Source organism: Raphanus sativus, unplaced genomic scaffold, assembly GCF_000801105.2.
Source record: "Raphanus sativus cultivar WK10039 unplaced genomic scaffold, ASM80110v3 Scaffold2008, whole genome shotgun sequence".
NCBI classification, from domain to species: Eukaryota; Viridiplantae; Streptophyta; class Magnoliopsida; order Brassicales; family Brassicaceae; genus Raphanus; species Raphanus sativus.
In genome coordinates this window covers 4,997-17,927 of record NW_026617317.1, presented here as the reverse complement: position 1 = coordinate 17,927, position 12,931 = coordinate 4,997, and the positions used below count along the sequence as shown (strand labels likewise).

Here is a 12,931-nt window from a genome sequence, read left to right as displayed (position 1 = left end):
GTTAGCCTGTTTAAATGGTTATTTTCTACAAAATTATACTCAAAACCATATTACTAAATGTTGTATTATCATGTTCACTCTCCTCAAAAATTAATTTATTTTGATAATTGAAAAATAGTTTAGAGTTTAAGAATATAGAGGCAAAATACTATCACGAATCTAGAAATTAGTATACTACCCCTGGCTTCAAAAGAGAGCGAGAAAGATAGTTATTTGGCTTAGACAGGAGATGATTTGAAACAATAGTATTCAGGCGAAACAAAACTGTATACTTTAGAATAATCTTATCAGTTTTTTTTCATGACTTAAAGTCCACGAGTTATATGTTATCAATAATCTTACTCTCATCGGTTTCTGCGTTGTATTATTTGAAAACAGGTAATTAAATTTCACATAAAAATACAAAGATGTTTCTTTAGATTCTTTCCTTTCAATATAAATAGACCAAAGGATTGTACAATATGTTCATCAATCAAAATACAAACTCGATAAAAACTAATATATTTGAAGAAATATTTCTTCTTTTTCCCTTATCTCATAATGTCTATTAAACATGTCTGGTTCCTAATGGTGGTTGTGGGTTTTGTAGTCTCTGCCAATGCTCAACTACCCCAGTTTGCCATCCCATTTCCTTTTCCACTCCCATTCCAACCAAGTTCCGGTATTCCAGGATTACCTGATGTAGCAAAATGTTGGTCTTCAGTGATGAATGTTCCAGGATGCATTATAGAGATTTATACATCCTTAGTCACAGGAAAATTCGGACATATAGGCCCCGCTTGTTGCAAAGCATTCTTGGAAGCCGAAGCCAATTGCTTGCCGAAAGTTCCAATATATTCACTTTTTCCTCTCAAAGAACAATGTTCAAGAGTTGGTAGCGCAGCTCCTCCTACAACAAAATAAATTTTAGATTAATATAATTAATAGCTACGTCGTTTTTATTTCACAACTTATTTTCATATTATAGCTAAATTCTACGGTGTTACACTCCAAACATATGATTCTATAAAAAGCATTTTAGAAGTAATAAGTTTTCCAAGTTTCCTTTTAAATTAACCAAGTGGTTCATGCCTCTGAAAATTTTCTTAATTACAAAACATACTTAAATTAAACTACAAAATAAAACAATACTATTTAATATATGGTAAAGTACATGGGTTGCATCTAAAAACTAAATATAAATAACAACAAAGGGGAGGATCATTTTCATATTCAGGTCTAATTTTACAAAAAATTGAAGGAAATCAATTCATCATTTTCCCTAAAGATAAATAATATTCTTTATTTTGTCTTTTTGTTTTATAAAAATATATAATTTTTTTTGTTTTTAAGGTAACCTTATTACTTATGTACCCATTTAACTCATATTAATTAACATAACTACAATATATATTTCTTTCCTTTTGTATACTACTCCCTCTGTTTCAAAATAATACACATTATAGGATTTTCACACTTATTAAGAAAACACATTAAAACTTAGTTATTAATGCATAGTTTTTTTTAATTTTATATTTCCTATATTTCTAAACCAATAAGATTTCAAGAAATACAATTAATGTTTTTGAAACACATAATTTTTCATTATTAGTTGACAAAAAGTACCTTGAAAATATGAAAAATATATATTTTTGAAACAATTTTTTTTCCAATAACGTGCATCTTTCTGAAACGGAGGGAGTATAAAATAGGTGAGAATTCAAAAACCACAATCTTTGTAAAAATAGTGAAACTTATCCACTATAAGGTTTCACTTGTGAACACTCAAGACTTGTCTTGGAACATGTGTATCTCTATGTTGGCTTGTGCATTTACTATCTAAATCAGAGGAAGCATATAGTTATATAGAAAAATATTTCATTTTGCTATATGTGTTTTAATAACTAAATTGTTTCTAAATAATGTTTTTTCCTTTTAAAGAATTCACCACCTAAAGGAGCCAATGTAGTTAGCCTGTTTAAATGGTTATTTTCTACAAAATTATACTCAAAACCATATTATTAAATGTTTTATTATCATGATCTCTCTCCTCAAAAAATAATTTATTTTGATAATTGAAAAATAGTTTAGAGTTTAAGCATATAGAGAGCCAAAATACCATCAAGACTCTATAAATTGGTAGATTACCCTTGGCTTCAAGAGAGAGCGAGAAGGTAGCTATTTAGCTTAGACGGGAGATGATTTGAAACAATAGTATTGAAGCAAAACAAAACTGTATACTTTAGACTAATCTTATCAGTTTTTTTCATGACTTAAGAGTCCCCCAATTATATTTAATAATGTTAGTCTCATCGGTTTCTGCTTTGTATTATTTGAAAACAGGTAATTAAGTTTCACATAAAAGTACAAAGACGTAACTATAGCTTCTTTCCTTTCAATATAAATAGACAGAGGATTGTACTCATCAATCAAAATACAAAATCGATAAAGACTCATATATTTGAAGAAATATGTCTTCTTATTCCCTTATATCATAATGTCTATTAAACATGTCTGGTTCCTAGTGGTGGTTGTGGGTTTTGTAGTCTCTGCCAATGCTCAATTACCCCAGTTTCCCATTCCATTTCCTTTTCCACTCCCATTCCAACCAAGTCCCGGTATTCCAGGATTACCTGATGTAGCAAAATGTTGGTCTTCAGTGATGAATGTTCCAGGATGCATTATAGAGATTTATACATCCTTACTCACAGGAAAATTCGGACTAATAGGCCGTGCTTGTTGCAAAGCCTTATTGGAAGCCGAAGCCAATTGCTTGACGAAATTTGCAATCTATCCACTTTTTACTCTCAAAGAACAATGTTCAAGAATTGGTAGTGCAGCTCCTCCTACCACAAAATAGATTTTACATTAATAGAAGTAATAGCTATGTCGTTTCAATTAACCATGTGGTTCATGCCTCTGAAAATTCAAAAAGTAATCTTAATTACAAAACATACTTAAATTAAACTACAAAATAAAAAAATACTATTTAATATATGGGAAAGTACATGGGTTGCATAAGGGGAGGATCATTTTCATTTTCAGGTCTAATTTTACAACAAGTTGAGTGAAATCAATTCATCATTTTCCCTAAAGCTAAATAATATTCCTTTAATTTTTCTTTTTTGTTTCATAAAAATATAAATATTTTTTTGTTTTCAAGGTAACCTTATTACTTATGTACCCATATAACTCATATTAACTAAAATAAATTCTATATATATTAGTTTCCCTTTGTATACTATATATCAAAACATGATTGTTTTTGGTGTTGTAATTTGAGTATAAAATAGGTGAGGATTCCAAAACCACAATCTTTGTGAAACATTGTGAAACATAGTGAAACTTATCCACGAGAAGGTTTCACTTGTGAACACTCAAGACTTGTCTTGGAACATGTGTATCTCTATGTTGACTTGTGCATTTACTATCTAAGTCAGTGGAAGCATTTAGTTATATAGAAGAATATTTCATTTCGCTATATGTTTTTTAATAAATAAATTGTTTCTAAATAATGTTTTTTTCCTTTTAAAGAATTCACCACCTAAAGGAGCCAATGTATTTAGCCTGTTTAAATGGTTATTTTCTACAAAATTATACTCAAAACCATATAATTAAATGTTGTATTATCATGTTCTCTCTCCTCAAAAATAAATTTATATTGATAATTGAAAAAATAGTTTGGAGTTTAAGCATATAGAGAGCCAAAATACGATCAAGACTCTAGAAATTGGTAGATTACCCCTGGCTTCAAGAGAGAGCGGAAAAGGTAGTTATTTGGCTTAAACGGGAGATGATTTGAAAAAATAGTATTGAGGCAAAACAAAACTGTATACTTAAGACTAATCTGATCAGTTTTTTTTCATGACTTAAGAGTCCACCAGTTATATTTAATAATGTTTGTCTCATCGGTTTCTGCTTTGTATTATTTGAAATCAGGTAATTAAGTTTCACATAAAAGTACAAAGACGTTTCTATAGCTTCTTTCCTTTCAATATAAATAGACAAAGGATTGTACAATATGTTCATCAATCAAAATACAAACTCTATAAAGACTCATATATTTGAAGAAATATTTCTTCTTTTTCCCTTATTTCATAATGTCTATTAAACATTTCTGGTTCCTAATGGTGGTTGTGGGTTTTGTAGTCTCTGCCAATGCTCAACTTCCCCAGTTTCCCATCCCATTTCCTTTTCCACTCCCATTCCAACCAAGTCCCGGTATTCCAGGATTACCTGATGTAGCAAAATGTTGGTCTTCAGTGATGAATGTTCCAGGATGCATTATGGAGATTTATACATCCTTACTCACAGGAAAATTCGGACATATAGGCCCCGCTTGTTGCAAAGCATTCTTGGAAGCCGAAGCCTATTGCTTGCCAAAATTTCCAATCTATCCAGTTTTTCCTCTCAAAGAACAATGTTCAAAAGTTGGTAGCGCAGCTCCTCCTACCACAAAATAGATCTTACATTAATAGAAGTAATAGCTATGTCGTTTTTATTTCACAACTTATTTTCATATTTTAGCTAAATTCTACGGTGTAACTCTCCAAATATATGATTCTAGAAAAAGCATTTTAGAAGTAATAAATTTCCAGAGCTTCCTTTTAAATTAACCATGTGGTTCATGCCTCTGAAAATTCAAAACTAATCTTAGTTACAAAACATACTTAAATTAAACTAAAAAATAAAACAATACTATTTAATATATGGGAAAGTACATGGGTTGCATAAGGGGAGGATCATTTTCATATTCAGGTCTAATTTTACAACAATTTGGGAAATCATTTCATCATTTTCCCTAAAGCTAAATAATATTCCTTTATTTTTGTTTTTCATAAAAATATAAATATTTTTTTTTTGTTTTCAAGGTAACCTTATTAATTATGTACCCATATAACTCATATTAGTTAAAATAATTCTATATATATTATTTTCCCTTTGTATACTATATATCAAAACATGATTGTTTTTGGTGTTGTAATATGAGTATAAAATAGGTGAGATTCCAAAACAACAATCTTTGTGAAACATTGTGAAAAATGGTGAAACTTATCCACTATAAGGTTTCACTTGTGAACACTCAAGACTTGTCTTGGAACGTGTTTATCTCTATGTTGACTTGTGCATTTACTATCTAAGTCAGAGGAAGCATATAGTTATATAGAAGAATATTTCATTTTGCTATATGTGTTTTAATAACTAAATTGTTTCTAAATAATGTTTTTTTTTCTTTTAAAGAATTCACCACATAAAGGAGCCAATGTATTTAGCCTGTTTAAATGGTTATTTTCTACAAAATTATACTCAAAACCATATTATTAAATGTTGTATTATCATCTTTTCTCTCCTCAAAAATTAATTTATATTGATAATTGAAAAATAGTGTAGCGTTTAAGCATATAGAGAGCCAAAATACGATCAAGACTCTATAAATTGGTAGATTATCCCTGGCTTCAAGAGAGAGTGAATAAGGTAGCTATTTGGCTTAGACGGGAGATGATTTGAACAAATAGTATTGAGGCAAAACAAAACTGTATACTTTAGACTAATCTGATCTGTTTTTTTTTTATGACTTAAGAGTCCACCAATTATATTTGATAATGTTTGTCTCATCGGTTTCTGCTTTGTATTATTTTAAAACAGGTAATTAAGTTTCACATAAAAGTACAAAGACGTTTCTATAGCTTCTTTTCTTTCAATATAAATAGACAAAGGATTGTACAATATGTTCATCAATCAAAATACAAACTCGATAAAGAGTCATATATTTGAAGAAATATTTCTTCTTTTTCCCTTATCTCATAATGTCTATTAAACATTTCTGGTTCCTAATGGTGGTTGTGGGTTTTGTAGTCTCTGCCAATGCTCAACTACCTCAGTTTCCAATCCCATTTCCTTTTCCACTCCCATTCCAACCAAGTCCCGGTATTCCAGGATTACCTGATATAGCAAAATGTTGGTCTTCAGTGATGAATGTTCCAGGATGCATTATAGAGATTTATACATCTTTACTCACAGGAAAATTTGGACATATAGGCCCCGCTTGTTGCAAATCATTTTTTGAAGCCGAAGCAAATTGCTTGCCGAAAGTTCCAATCTATCCACTTTTTCCTCTCAAAGAACAATGTTCAAGAGTTGGTAGCGCAGCTCCTCCTACCACAAAATATATTTAACATTAATAGAAGTATAGCTATGTCGTTTTTATTTCACAACTTATTTTCATATTTTAGCTAAATTTTACGCTCTAACACTCCAAATATATGATTCTATAAAACGCATTTTAGAAGTAATAAATTTCCTGAATTTCCTTTTAAATTAACCATTCATGCCTCTGAAAATTCAAAACTAATCTTAATTACAAAACATACTTATATTAAACTAGAAAATAAAACAATACTATTTTGATATGTGGGAAAGTACATGGATTGCATCTAAAAAGTAAATATAAATAACAACAAAGGGGAGGATCATCAATTTGAAGGAAATCAATTCATCATTTTCCCTAAACCTAAATAATATTCCTTTATTTTTGCTTTTTGCATAAAAATATAAATATTTTTTTTTCAAGGTAACCTTATTACTTATGTACTCATATAACTCATATTAGTTAAAATAAATTCTATATATATTAGTTTCCCTTTGTATACTATATATCAAAACATGATTGTTTTTGGTGTTGTAATTTGAGTATAAAATAGGTGAGAATTCCAAAAACCAAAATCTTTGTGAAACTTATCCACTATAAGGTTTCACTTGTGAACACTCAAGACTTGTCTTCGAACATGTGTATCTCTATGTTGACTTGTACATTCACTATCTAAGTCAAAGGAAGCATATAGTTATATAGAAGAATATTTCATTTTGCTATATGTGTTTTAATAACTAAATTGTTTCTAAATAATGTTTTTTCCTTTTAAAGAATTCACCATCCAAAGGGGCCAATGTAGTTAGCCTGTTTAAATGGTTATTTTCTACAGAATTATTCTCAAAACCATATTATTAAATGTTGTATTATGATGTTCTCTCTCCTCAAAAATTAATTTATATTGATAATTGAAAAATAGTTTAGAGTTTAAGCATATAGAGAGCCAAAATACGATCAAGACTCTAGAAATTGGTAGATTACCCCTGGCTTCAAGAGAGAGCGAGAAAGGTAGCTATTTGGCTTAGAAGGGAGATGATTTGAAACAATAGCATTGAGGCAAAACAAAACTGTATACTTTAGACTAATCTGATCAGTTTTTCATGATTTAAGAGTCCACCAGTTATATTTAATAATGTTAGTCTCATCGGTTTCTGCTTTGTATTATTTGAAAACAGGTAATTAAGTTTCCCATAAAAGTACAAAGATGTTTCTATAGCTTCTTTCCTTTCAATATAAATAAATCGACAAAGGATTGTACAATATGTTCATCAATCAAAATACAAACTCGATAAGGACTCATATATTTGAAGAAATATTTCTTCTTCTTCCCTTATCTCATAATGTCTATTAAACATGTCTGGTTCCTAATGGTGGTTGTGGGTTTTGTAGTCTCTGACAATGCTCAACTACCCTAGTTTCCCATCTCATTTCCTTTTCCACTCCCATTCCAACCAATTCCCGGTATTCCAGAATTACCTGATGTAGCAAAATGTCTGTCTTCAGTGGTGAATGTTCCAGGATGCATTAGAGAGATTTATATATCTATACTCATAGGAAAATTTGGACATATAGGCCCCGCTTGTTGCAAAGCATTTTTGGAAGCGGAAGCCAATTGCTTGCCGAAAGTTTCAATCTATCCACTTTTTCCTCTCAAAGAACAATGTTCAAGAGTTGGTAGCCCATCTCCTCCTACCACAAAATAGATTTTACATTAATAGAAGTAATAGCTAGGGCTGGGCAAATAATCCGAACCCGAAAAACCAAACCGAACCCGATCCAAAAAAGTAGCACCGAACCCGAACCAAAATTGATTAAATATCCGAACGGGTTCAAAATTTCGGTATTTAAAGAACCAAAACCGAACCCGATCCGGACCGAAGTATTTTGGGTACCCGAATGTATCCGAAATAAATTTATATACTTAAATATATACATTATTTTTATATATAATGTATATTAAAAATATTAAAATATATAAGATACCTTTAAGTTTTCCAAAATACTCGAAAAATATATTGAAATAGTCAAAAGTAAATGTTTAAAATAGCTAAAATATACTGAAAACACCAAAATAGTTAAATATCTATTGATTCTTTATCCAAATATTCAAAGAAAACCAATTTATATGTTAATTTAAGGTATTTTGACATATATGTTATGAAAATTTATATGTAATATATTATCTTTTTTATATATTTTGAAAATTTAAAGTATATAATGAATTTTGAAAATTTAAAAACATTTTAAATGGGTTATCTGAACCCAAACCGAACCCGTAAAGATCCGAACCGACCCGAACCGAAATTTAGAAATATCCGAATGGGGCTGAAATCTTTAACCCCGAAAACCCGAAACCCGAATGGACTGAACCGAAACCCGAATGGATACCCGAACGCCCAGCCCTAGTAATAGCCATGTCGTTTTTATTTCACAACTTATTTTCATATTTTATCTAAATTCTACGGTGTTACACGCCAAATATATGATTCTATAAAAGCATTTTAGAAGTAAACTTTTTCCCAAATTTCCTTTTAAATTAATCATGTGGTTCATGCCTCTGAAATTTCAAAACTAATCTTAATTACAAAACATACTTGAATTAAACTACAAAATATAACAATATTATCTAATATATGGGAAAGTACATGGGTTGCATCTAAAAAGTAATTAAATAACAACAAAGGGGAGGATCGTTTACATATTAAGGTCTAATTTTACAACAATTTGAGGGGAATCAATTCATCATTTTCCCTAAAGGTAAATAATTTTTTTTCTTTTTTTTTCGTAAAAATGTTTTTTGTTGTTTTCAAGGTAACCTTATTACTTATGTACCCATTTAACTCATATTAATTAAGATAACAACTATAAAAGGCAGAATCAAATAGATAGAAAAAAAGGGACTACTAAATGCGCCGTTTTACTAAGCAATTCCGAAGGCGATATTTTGGCGATTACCGAGAGTGAGTTTGACGGTGGTTCTGCGATGAATCTGGCTCTTCCGCCGGATCCTACAGATCCTCCCGGGGATGATCTAGGCATCAAGGAGATTTTTGATTGAAGTTGTGAAGCAAGGAAGTACGGATGGAGATGTCGATCGGAGAAAGATGGATCAGAGTTGGATTTTTGCGGCGCAAGATAAGAAAAAGCTGAGGAAGTATGGGATTGAGGTTCTGAAGAAGGAATGGGTTAACACGGTAGAGATCCCAGATGAGATCATCGAGAACTCTACACCACTTTGGGAAGACTTTGTTGTTGTAAAAAATTTCGATCTGGCTCCACATGTGGCTAAGATCCATATGGTCCTATATAAGATCTGGAAATACGGTGATCCCTCTACAAAGGTGGAAGTTTATGAAGTCAATGCAACGACGATGAGATTCAAAGTCTCAAGTCAGAATTCAAGGGAGAAGATACTTCGTCGAGGGATGTGGAATATCATGGGAGTCCTGATGATAGTATCAAAATGGTCTCCAAAAGCAGAGGAATAAGAGCAGGAGGAAGAAGCCATTCCTATGTGGGTTCATCTTGAGAAGATTCCTCTTCATATGTATTCATGGGAGGGGCTTAGTTTTATCACAAGTACAGTCGGGTTCCCAGTTAAACCACATCCAGAATCCATTGCTTGCGCCAAGCTAGATGAGGCAAAAATATTTGTGAAAGTAGATGTCTCCAAAGTTCTACCTAAGGAGATTACTTTTTCAAAAGATGGCGAGAAATTGAAAAAGAGCCAAAATACCATCAAGACTCTATAAATTGGTAGATTACCCCTAGCTTCAAGAGAGAGCGAGAAATGTAGCTATTTAGCTTAGACGGGAGATGATTTGAAACAATAGTATTGAGGAAAAACAAAACTGTATACTTTAGACTAATCTGATCAGTTTTTTTTTCATGACTTAAGAGTCCACCAGTTATATTTAATAATGTTTGTCTCATCGGTTTCTGCTTTGTATTATTTGAAAACAGGTAATTAAGTTACACATCAAAGTACAAAGACGTTTCTATAGCTTCTTTCCTTTCAATATAAATAGACAAACGATTGTAGAATATGTTCATCAATCAAAATACAAACTCGATAAAGACTCATATATTTGAAGAAATATTTCTTCTTTTCCCTTATCTCATAATATCTATAAAACATGTCTGGTTCCTGATGGTGGTTGTGGGTTTTGTAGTCTCTGCCAATGCTCAACTACCCCAGTTTCCCATCCCAGTTCCTTTTCCACTCCCATTCCCACCAAGTCCCGGTATTCCAGGATTACCTGATGTAGCAAAATGTTGGTCTTCAGTGATGAATGTTCTAGGATGCATTATAGAGATTTATACATCCTTACTCGTAGGAAAATTCGGACATATAGGCCCCGCTTGTTGCAAAGCATTCTTGGAAGCCGAAGCCAATTGCTTGCCGAAATTTCCAATCTATCCACTTTTCCCTCTCAAAGAACAATGTTCAAGAGTTGCTAGCGTAGCTCCTCCTACCAAAAAATAAATTTTACATTAATAGAAGTAATAGCTATGTCGTTTTTATTTCACAACTTATTTTCATATTTTAGCGAAATTCTACGGTGTTACACTCCAAACATATGATTATATTAAGAGCTAATCTTAATGTTACACTCCAAGTAATAAATTTCCCGAATTTTCTTTTAAATTAACATGTGGTTCATGCCTTTGAAAATTCAAAACTAATCTTAATGTCAAAAAAACACTTAAATTAAACAAAATATAAACAATGCTATTTAATATATGGGAAAGTACATGGATTGCATCTAAAAGTAAATATAAATAACAAAAAACGGGAGGATCATTTTGATATCCAGGTCTAATTATACAACAATTTGAAAGAAATCAATTCATGATTTTCCCTAAAGCTGAATAATATTCCTTTATTTTGTTTTTTCTTCAAAAATATTTTTTTTTTGTTTTCTAGGTAACCTTATTACTTATGTACCCATTTTACTCATAATAATTAAGATAACTACTACACTACAAGAAAACATATTTTTTACGAGGGCCGAATTCGTTGTAAATTCTTCGTAAATGGGTCTTTACGACGAATTAACCTCGAAAGGCGTTTCGTTTTTAATCGTTCGTCGTAAAGGAAGATTTGTTGTAAACGCCACGTAATATTTACGAGTAAATGAATTTGTCGTAAAGAAGAAGGAAAGGTTTCGTCATAAACGCCATGTAAAGCTTCGTTGTAAATAACTCGTAAACATTCAACGTAAAGACGTTGTAAATAATTCGATGTAAAATACTCGTAAAAATTCGATGTAAATACGTTGTAACATTTACGAGGACTTTACATGTCCATCGTTGTAAAGTCGATGTAAATGTTTACAACGTATTTACGACTACTTCGATGTAAATACGTTGTAACTTTATTATTAAAATATGTGAAAGTTCCAAAACCATTATTCTCGTAAAACATAGTGAAACATATCCACTATAAGGTTTCACTTGTGAACACTCAAGACTTGTATTGAAGCATGTATATCACTATATTGAATTTTGCATTTACTATCTAAATCAGAAGAAGCATATAGTTATAAAGAAAAATATTTGATTTTGCTATATGTGTTTTAATAACTAAATTATTTCGCCACCTAAAGGAGCCAATATAGTTAGCCTGTTTTGAAATGGTTATTTTCTAGACAATTATATTTAAATAAACCTTATTATAAAAGCTTTCTATCATGTTATCTCTCTTCAAAAATTAATTTATTTTATAATTGAAAAGTAGTTTGCGTTTCACGAATTACTAAGGGGGGTGTATTGAAACAAGAATTTTAGAAAATTGTTGGATTTTATTAAAATCCTCTGTTATTTAACCAATGATTTAGATTTTTTTTTTCAAATCCCCTGTTATTCAATATAGAATTTATGAAAAGTCATTAAAAATTACTTGAAAGCTTCTGTTATTCAATCAACAATTTATAAAACCTATATCAAATCCAGTGTTATTCAAAAGTATACAATATTTAGAAAAACGAACTTGTTAAGAGGATTTGAGAATACTTTATATCATTTTTCAGTTAAAAACATTCCCCGTGAAATACCATCTCCACAGATGTTATTTGAAGTGAATTAAGAAAAAAAAACACAGGCTTGCCATATAAAAAAAAATCCTACGACTCTTGTGTAAGATCAAGAAAAGAGCCAAGTATTGAGAGAAACAGAGTGACGATGTTTTACACAAAGGAGTTTGTGTGTTACACGCAGATGTGGCAGAGTTATGGAAAGATGACGTGGCGATACTCATTAGTTCCAGGATATAGCTTGCACATCAAGTTGAGAGATTAATGGAAGATTTGGATTCACCGAGATATTAGGAAAATAGAGTATTCGGTAAGGACTACTTAACTAGATTGTCTAGGGCAGATCTAGGTTAAGCACGTTATTGTAAAAGCTTGAGCAAGAGGGTGTTCTTGTCAAGAGTTAGACGATCGAGTGCATTGTGTTGAGCAGCTCGATTGTGTCATTCATATTAGAAATTGGTCCGTCTCTAGTCGTCTGTGACTGAGAGTAATTCGGATTAAACAGATCTAGGAAGATTGTTTAAAAGGTTTCTAATAATCAAGGAAAGTGTTCTTGAATTGTGTTTTGTGTTCCTTTACTGGTTGTCTCTGAACTTTCATTTGGTATCAGAGCGGGAAACCTCTGTGGTATCATATACTACTAACAGGTTGAGATCCTGCAAGTTTCATGGACACGATGAAGGAACTAATCACGCTGCATAAGCCTATCATTCTGGATGGAGGGAATTTCGGACATTGGAAGGCTCGGATGCGTCACATAATCAGGTAT

General features: G+C 31.3%; 4 protein-coding genes across 4 annotated transcripts; all 4 read left to right on the top strand.

The window, feature by feature from the left end:
- The first annotated feature begins 540 nt into the window (after positions 1-540).
- LOC108839147 (uncharacterized) lies at positions 541-903 on the top strand. The gene has a single exon (XM_018611972.2). The coding sequence runs from the start codon at positions 541-543 to the stop codon at positions 901-903; it is 363 nt and encodes a 120-aa protein (XP_018467474.2).
- Positions 904-4,079: 3,176 nt separating this feature from the next.
- On the top strand, positions 4,080-4,442 carry LOC108830601 (uncharacterized). The gene has a single exon (XM_018604200.2). The coding sequence runs from the start codon at positions 4,080-4,082 to the stop codon at positions 4,440-4,442; it is 363 nt and encodes a 120-aa protein (XP_018459702.2).
- Positions 4,443-5,786: 1,344 nt separating this feature from the next.
- LOC108830602 (uncharacterized) lies at positions 5,787-6,155 on the top strand. Its single transcript, XM_018604201.1, has one exon. It carries the CDS (start codon positions 5,787-5,789, stop codon positions 6,153-6,155), a length of 369 nt encoding a protein of 122 aa, XP_018459703.1.
- Positions 6,156-10,172: 4,017 nt separating this feature from the next.
- Positions 10,173-10,613, top strand: LOC108837088 (uncharacterized). The gene has a single exon (XM_018610159.2). It carries the CDS (start codon positions 10,173-10,175, stop codon positions 10,611-10,613), a length of 441 nt encoding a protein of 146 aa, XP_018465661.1.
- The last annotated feature ends 2,318 nt before the right edge of the window (positions 10,614-12,931 follow it).

Excerpts from the sequence above, each read along its gene's own strand:
- LOC108837088 (XM_018610159.2), top strand. The coding sequence starts at position 10,173 with ATGTTCATCAATCAAAATACAAACTCGATAAAGACTCATATATTTGAA.
- LOC108830601 (XM_018604200.2), top strand. The coding sequence starts at position 4,080 with ATGTCTATTAAACATTTCTGGTTCCTAATGGTGGTTGTGGGTTTTGTA.
- LOC108839147 (XM_018611972.2), top strand. The coding sequence starts at position 541 with ATGTCTATTAAACATGTCTGGTTCCTAATGGTGGTTGTGGGTTTTGTA.
- LOC108830602 (XM_018604201.1), top strand. The coding sequence starts at position 5,787 with ATGTCTATTAAACATTTCTGGTTCCTAATGGTGGTTGTGGGTTTTGTA.